Genomic DNA, 15,082 nt, shown 5'->3' with positions numbered 1-15,082 from the left:
ATACAATATGCCAACTTTTCTATATTAGACCACAATATTGACACTATCTTCTGTCTAGAGCTGATAAATGTTATTGCATTCCTTTCCAATATGTAATGTTATTAAAAATAGTTTAGTCACAAGAGCTCCTTATCAAAGACCCTTGTTTCCCTAGAAACAGTGACCAGCATTAACCTTTCTAAAAGTAGCCCCTGCAAAAGACAAATGTCTTTGGTTGTCCCTGCTACAAATTTCATCTAGGGAAAATGTGCTGCAATTTCTGTTTCATATTAAGAGAAAGCAAATAAACTCCAGAAAGGCAGAATTAATGTGCAGCATCCATTCACATCGGGCTAGCAAAGAAAATAAATTATGTTGGAACCAGTTATATGTGTCCCTTTCTAAGCGACACAAGCATTGGAATTGCTTTAGAATTAGCTATGGAAACAGTTGTTTGCAACCCCAAAAAAGAAAAGGGAGGCGTGGGAGCAAGATTGTAGTGTTCATGCAGGACTGATGAAAGCTGAATATTTGCAGAACAGAAAAGATGTAAATGATAACTATGTATTTGTAAGAAGATGGCTTCTCCTAAGCAATGTAGGTGGTAAATGAGAATATTGTGTTTAGAACTAAAGCTCCTGGCTATGTGAGACAGGAGCAAGAGGGAGAGAGTATCAACATTTTATATCCTCATGGCTTGAAATAATCATATTCTAGGTCTTCTCAGCAGATTAACAATGCCCATAAAGCTTGGTGATGTTTGTGATTTACCTTGTTTCCAATTATGTGATCAGGAGCATATGCTTGAGTTTACACAGCCACTCATAGTCCACCTCAGCAGCCAAAGTCACCACCTCTCTTTTCTTTTTAGCCAGATATAAAGCAAAAAGGTGGTGATTTAGACCTGACACCAGCACACATCTGTGCTGCAGGGCACCAAACACCTCTGAAGCAGCAGGCTAGGCAGCAATCCTGGTGTGAGCACGACAGGCAAACTCTAGAATGTGACACAAGCTGCTTGTGCAGGTCCCTATCACAGACAAATTCAGACCAGGATGGAAAGCTCCATCCCTAGCTCTTATCCCTGTCTCTGCTCCCTGTGGGTCTCAGATTCAGTCAAAGAGAAACTGAGAGTTTCTAGCCAGGCAAAAGCCTAGGAAAGAGTTGGGAAAGAATGTAAATAATTCTTTATCTCTCTTGTTGTTCACCTTGTTCATAGTTGAGTTCTATCACTGTGTGTCAAGCACTCTGCACCAATGCAGTGGGTTGTTTTCACTTCAGAACCAATGGGTTTGATCCTTGTGAAACTCTGTATAACAGAGCAGGATATTTTGAATAAATTGGAGTTTTACTCTCAGCAGCCTTCTGAGTCAGAGTCTTCTCATTCCCGTCCTGCCTCGACAGAGATCTCCCTAGCAGAGCACTCTTTTCTCCAGTCTGTCTGGAGGTGAGCATGTCTCTAGCACAGCAGGAGTGATTCTCTGTCTCCTGGTTGCATTCCCCAAATGCTAAAAATACCAAGTTACCAAAGTGCTCGAATCCTCAGAGCTGCCACATCAGTCTCCTGTCTTTGAGCCTATCACTTCCAGAAATTCCTGTTTCTTACCAACCAGCTTTGTCTGTACAACCTGTCCCTGTCCAATCATCAGCATAACAGCTTTAAAAATAGCAGACTCCCTATGCAGACATTTTCCTTCTTGGCTGGTCACAAACCAAGCCACTTGTTCCTGTGGGTATCTATGAATTCAATGAAGTTGTGGATAAGCTCCCTCCTTGCTTCCTTGGAATTGAGTTTTGTAGAGCACAAATAAATTGCCTTCCCTTGTGGCCAACAAGCATTATCCACAGTATTTATTTTCCTTTCTGCTTTTATATCCAGCTTATGCTAGAACCAAAGGAGATATATATCTCTACTTATGCTGGTAAAAGCAAATCAGTCTGGCAGTGTCAGTTGTTTTGTTATTTATGGGTTGCAATGAAATGAGACCTGAGTTACTCACGGTGCCTGTTTCACAGGAAAAATGAGTTTACAATAAAAAGGCAGACATTGCCTAAACTGAGACTCATAAATTAGTTTCCTGAAGCAAAGGACTCACTAAAATTGATGCTTACTTTGTTCTTTATCTGTGATTCACTTTCCAGGCAGAATCAATATATTCTTAGATTTCTTCCCTGTCTTGCCTTGTTCATAAACTGGGGAACACCTGTGTATTCCAAACCTGGATCTACAGTCTTAGCTTTAAACTCCTGGAGCCCAAAATGGGATTTAAAGCCCTTGGCTGGGATGTGAGAACCCACATCCTAGCCTTGTTGCTTGAAGGGAATTTGGCTCACGTAACCAAATTCCCTTAATAATCACTTATTCCTGGTGCAAAAGCTTTGATTTGCATATTCCAGAGGAGTCATGTCTGAATAGTCTTAATTTACACACACACAGCCTACGAGCCCACAGCAATTAAGTTCTGAAGCACTTGGGAAAGCAGTTCTTGCCCTAGTGAAAACACAGAAGCAGGAAAGGCTTCTTCCATGAAGTCATGGGGCAAGAATGGAAGTGGAAAGTGTGGTGAGGGGTGGCTGGGACCGAGAGTGCCACTCCCCACTGACATTCCTGCCCCCCTTCCTCAGGGCACAGCCACACGTGTCCCCTCCTTGGGCATTGTCTCCTCAGCTGGGATCCAGCAGACAAATATAGGCATGGGAGAAAACTGCTGGTGCCTTTAAAGAGTTATCAGCAGTGACCTTGAGACAGGGGCATTTAAAGCCTGGACCAGGCAGAGTTGTGACACTTTCTGTGTGCTCTCTCCAGGGTGAGTACCAAACTCTCTCACTTTTAAGTGTGGGTGCTGTGCTCTAACACTGCCGTGGGGTTGATGAGATTAAGGTTTTCATGTGGCTTAAAGTTTTAGCAGCAGTATCAGTAAACATCTAGCCTGTGGTAGTCACTGGAGGATGCTGCTGGAATGGTAGAATAGCAAATACGTGTTTCTTCTCTAACATCAGTGCATTCATTTAACCAGCTGGAATAACCACTTAGGGAAGTGTCAGGTCCCTTGTAATTATGCAGCTGAGTGAAATGATTAGCCAGTGCCTGCAAGTCATCTTTTTGCCTTCTCCATCATCTGCGAGAGATGATGGCTTATGCAAGTTACAATTTTAAGCAGCTTGTTGGTCCGAGGCATTCTTTAATCCAGCCTGACTTACAACCCTTGGAGCATTGCTGGGCTCCCTTTCCAGGCCAGGCAGTGCCACCACAGTTACTATTGCATTATCCCTGCCTGCCCTTAATGCTGCAGTCACTTCCAACAGCCCCAGGAAAGACAAAGTGCCTTTTTTTCCAAGTCTGGATGCACCATCAAACTGCTGGTGCTGGCCATGCCACTTCACTTTGTGTAATAATGCAGGATTCCACAGGGACAGGCATTTTCAAGGATCTCCCACAGCTGATATACAAGGGCTGGCTCTTTCTGTTGTTGGCTACAACAGGTTGAAAGGGAACACTTTTAGCTTTAGCCTTGTCTTTCCCGACTATTCTGCATTTTAAAAATAATCTTGCATCCATAACAAAACTAAACTTCCCACTTCTTGTATCTGCTGATGGGTTTGCCTCACTGAGTTCTCTGCACCCCAAGGGGTGCATGGCCTCTGCCATAACCCCAAACACCCAGGCTGCTGAAGGAAAAAGGATTCTCTCCCAGCTGCCAGAATGCTGCTTTACACCATAAAATACTGTAGTGCTCCACCCTGAACATGAGGGGGGAAAAAGGAAGAGATAAGGAGGAGATAGCTGAGGAACTGTCCCTAGGAGGTCTGCAAATGGAGCCAGGTTGCACAAAAGTAATTCAGAGCACTTCAGTGCATTTTAGGACTCGTGGGAACCTGCCCTGGGTCCCAGAGATTAACACTGAAGGGGCCCCTCTGGCATTTGCACGTTTAATGTGAAATTACACTTATGTGCTCTAGTGCTGTTCTGTTAAAATGTCTGAACTGATGTAATTTCATTGCTCCAGTAGAGCAGAGACACAGAGAGAGAGAGAGGCTCTGCCATTGAGTTGTGTCTCCAGCTGGGAATTTTGGCCAGTTCAGATGATGTTAAAATAATTGGTGATACTTGTGCCTGTAATACTTAATCTTTAAAAAGATTAAGGCTTTAAAAATTACTTAAAAATCTAGAAAAAATTAAAGCTAGTTCTGAGAAAGAAAATTTTTGCTCTACAGCAACAAGACAGAAGGTATCGAGCTTTTACTGCAGCAGTGGGAGAGGGCTGGATGTAACACTTTGGCAACTCTGCTGTCTTAGGGCTTTATGTTCCCTAGGAAGAACATGTTGAAAAAGAAGCTGCCTTGGTTGACAAGGAACTTTTATCTCTACCAAGATTTTGTTAGAAATAAATTGAATTACACTTTGAAAGACTACAGTGTCTGTCTTAATTTATCCAGCTGCTCTGGATATTGCACAGTAAATAAAATAAGGGAAGAGATTAACCTGAGGGTCAGTTGTGCAGCTTTACAATAGTAGTCAAATGGTGTCCTGACTTAAAAAAAATACAAAAACTGAAATTTTAAAATTGTGCACGTACACCTTGTAGCAATGTGTTTTTATTGGACACGAAATGAGTACACAGAAGCTTGGTGAGTTCAAGAGAGAAAAAAAGCTAATTTTATTTCTGACTTAGTAATATATAGAATTCTAAAAGTGACAGTGGATTGGAGGATGAAATTGTTACTTCTCCAGCTACACTGGTCAAACTAACTGTCTTTCAATTCTCCCTTTTCACAAAGAAGAACGTAAAACAATCATTATTTACATGAACAATGTGTGAGAACTTCAGTAGAAATATGTAAACATTATCAAGAGGCTAAATAAGTTTTATGAGAACTTTAAAACTTTCAAAAGAACTATAAAAGAAAACTTAACACTTTTAAAAATCAGGGCAACAGCCATGGAACTTCTTTTAGACGTTCTCTAGAAAACATGCTGCGTAGTTTGAGTGTATAAGTATTTATGTCTATGTCTGTAAAAAAGTCCCAAAACTAAACAAACAAACAAACAAACCCAAAAAAACAACATAGCTGTTAGATGATTTTGGAGAGTACAAAACAAATTAATTACTTGACAGTACAAACACAGCAAATTAGTCTCACTGACCCATGTCCCCTGCCCTCTCTTTCACAAAAAAAAGACTCCTAAACACTGTGCCCTTGTAATTTGAGAAAAGAATTGTAGGTATTAAGCTGGACTGATAAAATCAAAGCAATCTGAAAATATATGAAGCCCTTGCACCAATTCTGCAGATACACTTGCTCTCAGCCTCCTGTGGGGATAACACCAACGTTGAGGTTTAGAAACCTTCAAGATGTGTCTGACTTTTAATAAACTGAGCCAAGGAAGGGTTTAACTAAAAGTGTCGTGCAGTCCCAAATTTGTGTTAGGCATTTGCGTTGGGCATTAATCATCCCTCTGATCAGCCACCTGCCACGTTATGCTGCACATTTTCTATTTCCTGACATTGCTCACAAAATATGCCATTGCTTTGTTTTTCTCCCCCTTTTTCCTTAGCAGACTGGGTGCCTTTCTTTTCCCTCTGTGAGCTGTGCCACCTTGACCCCTTGCCAAGATGATGGTCGATATGTCAGAGTTTGGGGAGGCTGCTCCCTACCTCCGAAAGAGCGAGAAGGAGCTGATGAAGGCTCAGACCGTGGCCTTCGATGGTGAGTTGCAGACTCACACCCTTGGTGCTGGTCAGAGGGGTGAGGGCTGCATAAGAATGGAGCCAAAGAAATGCAGAGCAAAGCAGGATGCAAAGCCTCTGCTGTGCTGCTGCTGTTGGAGGTAGCTGGTTCAACCAAGCGTGTGTTCCTTTATTCTGCAAAGCTATTAAAAACTCCCAGATGGTAAAAATTAAAAATAATCTATGGCAAATAAGTGTTTATCTAGATTTAGAAGCAAGGTGTATTGGTACCACTTTGCTAAAAGGGGAATCATCTCTCTGTCAGTTTTACAGAAAAACAACAGACACTGATGTTTTTGTGGCCTGACTAGATGTCTTATTTGCTCTGCAGCTTGTATAATAATGTAATGTTAGCTTTTAGTTTCCCATAATTTATTTTTCATTAAATGGGTTCCTATAAGCGCTGAGGTTTAGTAGTAAGTGTGAATACATCAATAACTGTGGCCTTTCACTATTCAAAACAGCTGCTGTAACTAAAGACCTTGTGCAGCTGCTCCAAATTCTAAAAAGGCACATATATAACTAAATGTGAATTATTAATATTGCTGTATTTCAACACAATACTCAGAAGAGCGTGAAGGAATAAGGGTAAATCTGATAGATGGCAGTTGAATAATGTGGGCTGGATTCCTTGAGCAGCTCGAAATTCCCTGTGTGACTTTTTAGCAAACGTCTTAATTTGGGCTTGAATCTCAGTTCCTCCATCTGCACACTGGTGATAATGATTATGGATTTCCCATGGAGGCTGAGGCTCAGCCAGCATTTGTGAAATATTTTGACACCTTGTGCTAGAAGGATCTAGAGGAAGCCGAGCAGGAGTTTCAAAGGAAGACAACATTTGGGAGCCCAATGCTTCTGCTTCATCACGCAGCTCCCCAGCACTGCCAGTCTGCTGCAATCCCAGAGGTTTTGTGTCAGTTCTGCAGAAAAAATAACCCAGCAATCTCACTTACCTAGGCATGGTGTTGCTGTTTGATGCAAGGCTGTGAACCCTCAGCCTTCTTAATTTCACAGGGAAGAAGAAGTGTTGGGTTCCTGATGAAAAGAAAGCTTACGTTGAAGCTGAAATTACAGAAAGCAGCGAAGGCAAAGTGACGGTGCAGACAGCGGATGGAAAGGTACACAACTGCTTTTGTGTGATCTGGGACTAACACGGACAGAACTGCAAGCTACAGAATTGTCCTGCCTTCAGCTCAGTTGCCTTTTTCATGAAATGGGCTGTGAATGGGAAGCCTCAGTAAGCGATGCCAGCTCAGGATAGGATGGCACAGGAAAAACCACCAAGGGAAATCCAGCAGTGAAGTGATGGGTGGGTGAGCATCAGCCACCGTGCAGCCGGGGGAGAGCTGCGACGGAAGGTTTGCAACCAACCAGTTCTGGCTCGGTGCCCAGAGCTAAAAATCCAGGCTCTAGCCAAATTCCGTGGCTTCTTTTGCACCCATGGCTCAGATGCTTCTTACTTTTATCATCTCAGCCTTCCCCCATCCTTCTGATACCTGTGGAAACACTCGATATTGCACACATAGGCAGGGATTGAGCTGGAGAACATCCTTCTGCTGGGGGAAAATGTTTTCTTCCATAAAGGATCCCAGTGTCTTCCAGTGTTGCTGTATTTGTTTGTCTTTGCAGACCATGACTATAAAAGAAGATGATGTGCAGACCATGAACCCTCCCAAATTCGACATGATTGAGGACATGTCCATGCTGACCCACCTGAACGAGGCCTCGGTGCTGTACAACCTGAGGAAGCGCTACAGCAACTGGATGATCTATGTAAGGGCCACTGCAGGGGTGGATTTAACAATCTGACATTGTGTGTGAACGTGTTGTGTTCTTCATGTTCATTTTATAACTCTGATAAGTCACAAAAGTGAGGGTCTTGCTGTTCACCTCAAGAAGGAGGCTGCTTGGAGCTGGCCGAACACAAACACAGAACTGTATGAATAAGATGGTGCCTGGCTCCTTAGTTTTGCTTGCTTGCCTAGGAAAGGGGTGGTGGGGTGTCACTGTCAAGGCAGGACGGGAATGAGAAGACTCTGACTTAAATTGGAGTAAAACTCCAATTTATTCAAAATTTTATACAGAGCTTTGCAAGGATCAAACCCATTGGTTCTGAAGTGAAAACAACCCACCGCATTGGTGCAGAGTGCTTGACACACAGTGATAAAACTTAACTATAAACAATGTGAAAAACAAGAGAGATAAAGAATTATTTACATTCTTTTCCAACTCTTTCCCAGGCTTTTTGCCTGGCTAGAAACTCTCAGTTTCTTTCTTTGACTGAATCTGAGACCCACAGTGGGGGACATTTTTCTTATGTAAATGTGCTGGGGAGACCCAGTTTACCATCTTCTGATATTTATCCAGGTTAATGCCAGCCATGGGGATTTCTTTTGCTCCCAGTTAGCTGCATTCAATTGTGTTTTAAATCAGTCAAAGGAATCCAATGATTTTCCAAGCCAACCCTTGCTCTGTTTTTTGGTATTCATCAGAAGAGCAAATCTGACATTACCCATTTAAATTCTGATTGTCCAACATTTTCTGTGTTTCTCTAATAACCCCTCTATGAACATCTAGGGCCTAAAGCATAGCTTTGTTTGCAGATCAGTATAGACAGAAAATTAAGCTGGCATCTTGCCTTAATCTGTTTACTGGTAGGGGTGGATTCTTTCTAGAAAACAGGACAGAGCATTCATGCCAAGGCCCTTGGGGAGCATGACCTAATGCTATTTTTAGGGGAACAGACCTGGATTTCACCTGAAACTTTTAGAACTAAATTGAACTCAATAATCTATGTGCATATAGCGATTGTGCCCCTATGATAACTGGGTTTCTTTGAAGATACTGCTCCAAGCTGGGCTAAGTGCTTGAAAAGTTTCCAGCTGACGTATTTTGCCTGGGGTTACAACTCAAAACTCATTCTTCCTCAGAGTGACCAGGCCCCAGAGAACTGATGCATATCATCCAAAGAGCAACTATAAAGAGATTTTTACCAACCTGGCATCTCCAAAAGCTGAAAAAGGTTTCACAGCTTTGGGGTACAACACTATCGTGTGGTTTTTCTCTTTGAACATCCACCAGAAATTGTCTCAAGGTTCTTGCATGCAATTAATAATGGGAGGAGTCCTAAAAATGGAGTTCAAACAGGGAAGCTGTAACTTTCTATTGCAATGTCTGTTTTCAAGAGGAAACAACTCCCATGGAGCAGCAAGGGACAAAATCAGACACCAGTCTATTTGCTGCTCCTTTGTTTTACCGAAGGGGATGTTTTCATTTCAAGCTGACACCTCAAAACCCCTTTTCCCCTTTTTGAAAACTGTTTAACATCTGCAAATTGCTATTAGGAAGTCACTTAGCAGATCAGTAGCTTCCAAAATTCACAAAGCCTTAAACTCAAGTCAGAATTCAAACCTAAATCATCAGCCTGCAGTTCCACATCCTGCTTGGTTAACCAAGACTTTTTGCCTTATTGCTCGGGTGAACGTTTTCCCTCTGGCTTTGCGTTGCTCTCTAGACATACTCGGGTTTATTCTGTGTGACCATAAACCCCTACAAGTGGCTGCCTGTCTACAAGTCGGAGGTCGTGGCGGCGTACAAAGGCAAGCGGCGCTCGGAGGCGCCTCCCCACATCTTCTCCATCGCCGACAACGCGTACCACGACATGCTGCGCAGTAAGTGCCACCGCCTGTCCCACACAGCCCTGGCCTCGCCAGGCTGTGCTGCAGGGAAGTGTGTGAGAACCTCTGTGTGCGAGTCCAGAGCATCCCTCTGGCTGCCCTGGGACCCTGGCAGGGGTCAGGAACCCCCCTGGACAGAGCCCCCAGAGACACTGCCTGTGATCTCTGTCCATGCAAAAGAGTTTTCAATCTTACAGGATGAATTACCAGCTCTGAGTGTTTGATATAAGCAATAATTAAGTGTGGCATGGGTGTAAAAGTACAATTTTAGGATTCTAGATAAGGGGTCCAAAGGGGACAAGCTGGAGGAAATTGGGTGTGCCTTGTCCTTTTTCTCCTTCTTCATGCCCTCCATGTCTCACTGTGGTGTTGGCATTTTTCTGTTGGTTCAGGCTGGGGACACACTGTCCAACGTAGGTGACAGATATTGGCACGTTCTTGTAAATCCAGCCCAGGGAGTTTCTGGTATTTAATGTTTGTCACATCCCACTGAGGGCAGAGCCCCACACGCTGCCCTGCAGGACAGAGCTGGGCAGGGCAGCAGAACATGTGAGAGATAAACAGAATAAACAACCTGGAAACCAGCACAGACCAGTTATGGCTTCTGCTTTGGCAGCGGGGCTGACAGACAGAGACTATTACAATCTCAGAATCATCAATACCACAAATTCTGACACCTCTGGTGCACAGATTTGGCTGGCTGAGCTGAGCGAGTCCAGAATGGGGCAGCTCCCGGAGGTCTGTCAGTGCTTTCCCAAACTCCAGAGCAGACCTGCAGGCAGTCTCTGCTCGGTGCCACGGCGCTGGCGCGATGTGGGCGCTCCCAGGCCGGGCAAGGCCAGCGCTGTGGCTGTCACACCAGCCCTGCCACGCTGCTGCCGTCACCCTGACCTCCGGGCACCCACCCTGTGGCAGCAAACTCCACATTTCCTGGGGAATTTCCTCACCCTGACCCTGGGGAATAAAGAATTTATCTGCAGAGGGCAGCAGGGATGTGCTCACACCAGGGCCGGCGAGGCAGCAGGGTAAATCCAAAAGAGACTTGGGCAGAACACATGGTGCTGACACTTGCTTTTAAAAAAATGGAAGGGGGCACCTCTTGTTTTGTGCCCTCACCCTTTTTGGGAGGGCACAAAAAGCTCCAGGCAGCAGGGATGTGTGTGTGGCTGCAGAGATGCTCTTTTATCAGAAAAGGCTCCTCAATATGTAGCCTGCCATGACGACTGGAATTATAAAAAGAAAATAATTTAGGCTTAATGACTTGGGAAGCTGCCATGATTTAGCGTTTTCTCAGCTTGATTAATAATATATTAGGGTTGCAGAGCGTTCTAATAAATGCTTGTTTCTGATCAGGCAATTAGGCGTGGACAATAGGCTGCTTAGTGCCAGTAGCATGGCCAGCTGAAGAGGAGTACACATGCATTTTAAGGAACAGCCTGTGAAAAAAAGAGCAAAATTACTTGGGTTGGTCTAGTATTGCAGGAGCAGAAAGGTCAGATATGAGCAAAGACACACTCAGGAGTAAGAGAACAAATGTTTTCAGAACAGGAAATTATTATAGTTTCCCAGACACAGATGAATGTGTACAACTGACAGGTATTTAATACAAATCTGAGCAAAGCATAAGAGAAGGATTCAGGGCAGGGCTGGAACCTGCACTTCTGGAAATCATTCTAAATTGTACCAGTTTTTATCTTTTTGTCTTTGCTGCATGTGATTCTCTCCTGTCCTTGCATCACTGATTCTGGTACTCATTTGCAATTATAATAAGTGATTTGTACACCCTACTAAGTTTCTATGTTTTATTTCTTTCTTTCCCCTCCACAGATCGAGAGAATCAGTCTATGCTGATCACGTAAGTTCTTCTTTTTTGACTGATTTGAGACTCTGTTGCTGTGAAAAACTTCAAAGAAAAAAAAACCCACTGATAAAATACAAATTGACTCTTAAAATCTCAGCTAAATTGCCTGGAATCGAGTAACTGTTAATTTGGCCATCTGATGGTTAACTTGACCTCCATGAGAAAGGAGTAGCTAAAGGTTTGATGGAGTCTGGCCCATTTCTGATCCCCAACTGATGAACATTCCATGTAGGCATGAAAACCACCAAGCAGGCAATTAAAACTGCTCCGTGCAGGATTCACCTTTCTGTGCTGCTGTCTTTGGCCAAAGAGAACTCCTGTTAAGTGTGGATACTCTTGCTAAAAGTTGTATTTCAGAGTGTTGTGTAGATGAGACACAAAAAATGAAGGGAAATGGCCAAAGTAGAAAAGAGCAGGTGTGACATTTACTGGCAAGCATGAAAGGATGGAGACTTGGGTGCCTCTACAAAGTTACATGTACTCTTGGGTAATGCTGGCAAAGTACTGCAGCTTTCCTCTGCTTTTTCTAGCTCATTAGCTGTAGATATGTGTACACCAGAGAGTCAGCCTGCTTGTAATTAAACCTCATGCCCCCAAAAGAAGCTTGGTGTAGGGTGGGTTCATACAGGACTTCTGAGCTCAGCTGTAGGAGGATCTGCACCCCTTCATTCCACCAATTTGAGGTATTCCCACAGAAATGGCTGCAGATACCAGAGTCAGTGAGTCTGAGAACAGCTTTGACAGGAGGAGCAGGCTGGACAGGCTTTAAAAGGATGAGCTGCAGCTGTTTGAGCAATGTTTTTGTTTGTTTCCCCCTTCCTCTAGCGGAGAATCCGGGGCTGGCAAGACTGTCAACACAAAACGAGTCATCCAGTACTTTGCCACAGTGGCAGCCCTGGGTGAAACTGGTAAAAAGAATGTAAGTTTGCTGCTGGCTGACTGGTTTCAGACTCCCAAGGTTCCTCTCTTTTATGCAACTAACCTCATGGGTCTGAAGTACTGAGAGCATGCTGGTCTGAAGGGAGAAAGGCACACGTGAACTTACCACACTCCAGATGGAGCAGAAGCATCACCTCTGGTTCTGCACAGATTCTTGTTGTTGCCACTGTTTTCCCCCCTCCCAGGAGTTTCGGTTTTTTGTGTTTGCTAAATATCCTTCTGATTGTGTTGCAACTGGTCAAAAGATGGGAGACTGTAAAGAATAATATTTTTTTTATTTTTTTCAAATGGAAAATAGTCTTCAAAGAGACTAAGATTATAACTTCTCAGCAAAATGTCTGTTTCATTGAAAGCTTTTTTGTCCACAAAAAAAAAAAAAAAGATTGCTTTGACAAAAGATATTTTTTCAATCAGCTTTTCTGTATTTCTGTTTGGACAAGTGATGTTCTGCTTATAAGTGCTCTCTAAGGTTACAATGAATACTGTATTCATGCTGCTTTTTATCTTGTGTTGCTATGAGCTTTTTGCTATGAGCTTCATTGCACTTGAAGGGTTCAGTGCTCTTTTGTGGTGAATTAACTGATTCGTATGAACTGTGTCTATAAGGCCAAAATTTTAGCCATGCTTCAAGTCTGTGCAGAGAACTCACGCCATCAAACTCTAATATATGTTCTCCTGAGGCCTGCAAGGCTTTTTTAACAAATGGTTGAGTTGTCCAGAGCCAGGTTCCTGCATGCAACGAGGCTGGTGCTCGTCATGGTGTGTAAAGCCTGCTGTGCTCATGCAACAATGGTGCTCCTATCCCAAGCTTACTGTTTGAACTTCCACTGCAGAAATCTACCTGGCTTTGCTCTGGAGATGTCCTATGATAGACCAAAACACCAGCTAAGTGAACAGACAAAAGAAACTGCTGCTAGGTGGCAAAAATAAAAGAGCGTAAATGCAAACAGACAAGTTCTAGGCAATAAGATTGTGCCTCACTTGAACTTTTGGATAATTCTGAGGTAAAAAAGGGTGATGAAAATGCAACCTGAACTACATGAGACATCTTCCAGCTGCAATATATGTTTTTGCACCATTGTGATGTATGGTGAATGCAAAGTAATAGCCACACATGCTTTTTTGAAGGCTTCAAAAAGCACGGCTGGTGTGTTGGTGCCCACGAGACAGCTAACTTTGCTAATTGTCATATTTTGTATTGTTCTCTGTGCTGGTATTCACATTCTCTCTTCTTTCTCTCCATTGTGCTCCTATTTTGTCAACAGCCAGCTACGAAAACTGGGGTAAGTCATCAGCTTTGCTATTTTATTTTTTGCCTCGCAGAATTGGTGTTGGGCTCAGTCAGTTGTGCCGTGAGCCTCAGCATTTCACCTTGTGTGGTTCCTGGGTGAATAGTGAATGATCCCAGGAGCCCCAGCAGGAAAAGTCATCCACTTCCCAAACTGAACTCTGTGCTTTCCTCATCTCCAAGAATCCCAAATGTTACAAGCTCCGAGTGCTTTTATATCAAATGCATTCTAGTGCTTGCCACTGTCTTCAGGAGCCCCTCTCCTGCACACATTCCTCATTCCTTGGGTGTCCCCACATGCTCCTGTGATCTCTTTCTCATGCAAATGGCACAAGATATAAATCCACAAAACCAAGCAGTAGGGAGCAGCAGAATGTTCGAGGCCTTTTAAAGCATTTGTAATTGAGTGATGGTCTCACTGTTCTGCCATTCACACTGTGCCACCCCTGGGGTGAAGCTAAATAAATCACTTTGCTACAGAGGCTCAGCTCTGTAAGTGAATGCGTGGCTGAGCTAGAGCTGGCAGCTGAGTCTGTGGCCTGTAGCTTTCTCAATAGTACTTCAACCTTGATTTCTAGGGAACCTTGGAGGATCAAATCATTCAAGCAAACCCAGCCCTAGAAGCTTTTGGGAATGCCAAAACCCTGAGAAACGACAATTCCTCACGTTTCGTAAGTCTGCAGCATAATCTAGTGACATCTTATTCAACATGGTCAATTAATAACATCTATGTCATAATCCCTTCATAGATTGCATTTTGCCCAATAAAATTATTGGATTTCCACAGAGTGGAAAAATAACATAGTAGGATCTAACAAAAACCTGAAGAGAAATAAAGAAAGATTAAGCTTGAGTAATTGTTTAAACTGTTTAAATTGTTGAAAATGAACAAAGGAAAAGCAAAACCCAGTTTTAGGAAGCCCTTTTAACACCAGTGGTAGATCCTACTCAGAACTACCCCTTTTTCCACTAGCCTGTCTTTCTTCCTGTAGTAGCTGTACTTTGCCACTAAATGTCAGAAATTCAGCACAGCCCCTGTTCCCTCCCACATCCTCCCCTGTGCCCACCCTCCCTGCAGCAGTTCTCCTATCCTTGAGCCATTGGGTTTCCCTTTTTGGCTCACAAAGCTGTCCCTGCTCCGTGCTGCCATCACCTTGGGGCTCTCCTCCTGCCCCTTAGGCTGGCAGGAGGGCAATCCTCTGCTTCTGCCACATTTGGTTGACATTGTCTGAGAGGTCCAAAAGGAATGGCATGAGGATGACAAGCTTGAGTTTGGAGCCCATGCTTCCCTAGCAAACCTTGTTAAAAATTAAATCAAAGGGGTGGAGAGGAGTAGAGGTTGTAAGCATCTGTAGAGCTACACAGTTGTATAAGGAGCTTGTCTGCTGGAAGGGAAATTAATTATTTTTGTGCGTTTGAATATGAGAAACTAAATGAAGACTACTGATTTTTTATGAATTGGGAGAGATGGATATGTAAATTTAATGGGCAAAGCTGTGTAAAATCACAGCACTCTTCTGACATAAGTAGGTGCATGTAAGTTAGGACAGCAAACGAGGAGAAGCCAAAAAAGGAGCCTGTGTGTCTTAAGCCCAGACTTAATGCTCTG

General features: G+C 43.4%; 2 protein-coding genes across 8 annotated transcripts in view; one reads left to right on the top strand and one right to left on the bottom strand.

Annotated features, from left to right (window-relative positions):
- Positions 1 to 15,082, top strand: part of MYH15 (myosin heavy chain 15) — a 67,408-nt gene that overhangs the window by 17,385 nt on the left and 34,941 nt on the right. For 2 of the 6 annotated variants that reach the window (XM_085589085.1, XM_085589064.1), the window contains exons 1-9: positions 2,761 to 2,786; positions 5,540 to 5,688; positions 6,723 to 6,826; positions 7,338 to 7,481; positions 9,223 to 9,379; positions 11,213 to 11,240; positions 12,072 to 12,165; positions 13,451 to 13,468; positions 14,052 to 14,144. In XM_085589085.1, the coding sequence (XP_085445211.1) occupies positions 5,595 to 5,688; positions 6,723 to 6,826; positions 7,338 to 7,481; positions 9,223 to 9,379; positions 11,213 to 11,240; positions 12,072 to 12,165; positions 13,451 to 13,468; positions 14,052 to 14,144 (732 nt within the window). In that variant the 5' untranslated portion in view covers positions 2,761 to 2,786; positions 5,540 to 5,594. Of the gene's footprint in view, positions 1 to 2,760; positions 2,787 to 5,536; positions 5,689 to 6,722; positions 6,827 to 7,337; positions 7,482 to 9,222; positions 9,380 to 11,212; positions 11,241 to 12,071; positions 12,166 to 13,450; positions 13,469 to 14,051; positions 14,145 to 15,082 lie in introns of those variants that run through there. The other 4 variants (XM_085589092.1, XM_085589068.1, XM_085589075.1 and 1 more) reach the window with 3 other exon arrangements.
- HHLA2 (HHLA2 member of B7 family) overlaps positions 10,670 to 15,082 on the bottom strand; it is a 52,172-nt gene continuing 47,759 nt past the window's right edge. For both annotated transcript variants that reach the window (XM_085589364.1, XM_085589370.1), the window contains exons 7-8: positions 12,292 to 12,438; positions 10,670 to 10,821 (exon numbers count right to left, since the gene is read on the bottom strand). In XM_085589364.1, the coding sequence (XP_085445490.1) occupies positions 10,685 to 10,821; positions 12,292 to 12,438 (284 nt within the window). In that variant the 3' untranslated portion in view covers positions 10,670 to 10,684. The remainder of the gene's footprint in view (positions 10,822 to 12,291; positions 12,439 to 15,082) is intronic.

This window comes from Lonchura striata, chromosome 1 (assembly GCF_050655825.1).
Source record: "Lonchura striata isolate lonStrDom1 chromosome 1, ASM5065582v1, whole genome shotgun sequence".
In the NCBI taxonomy this organism is placed as follows: domain Eukaryota; kingdom Metazoa; phylum Chordata; class Aves; order Passeriformes; family Estrildidae; genus Lonchura; species Lonchura striata.
This window is presented reverse-complemented; position numbering and strand designations above follow the sequence as displayed.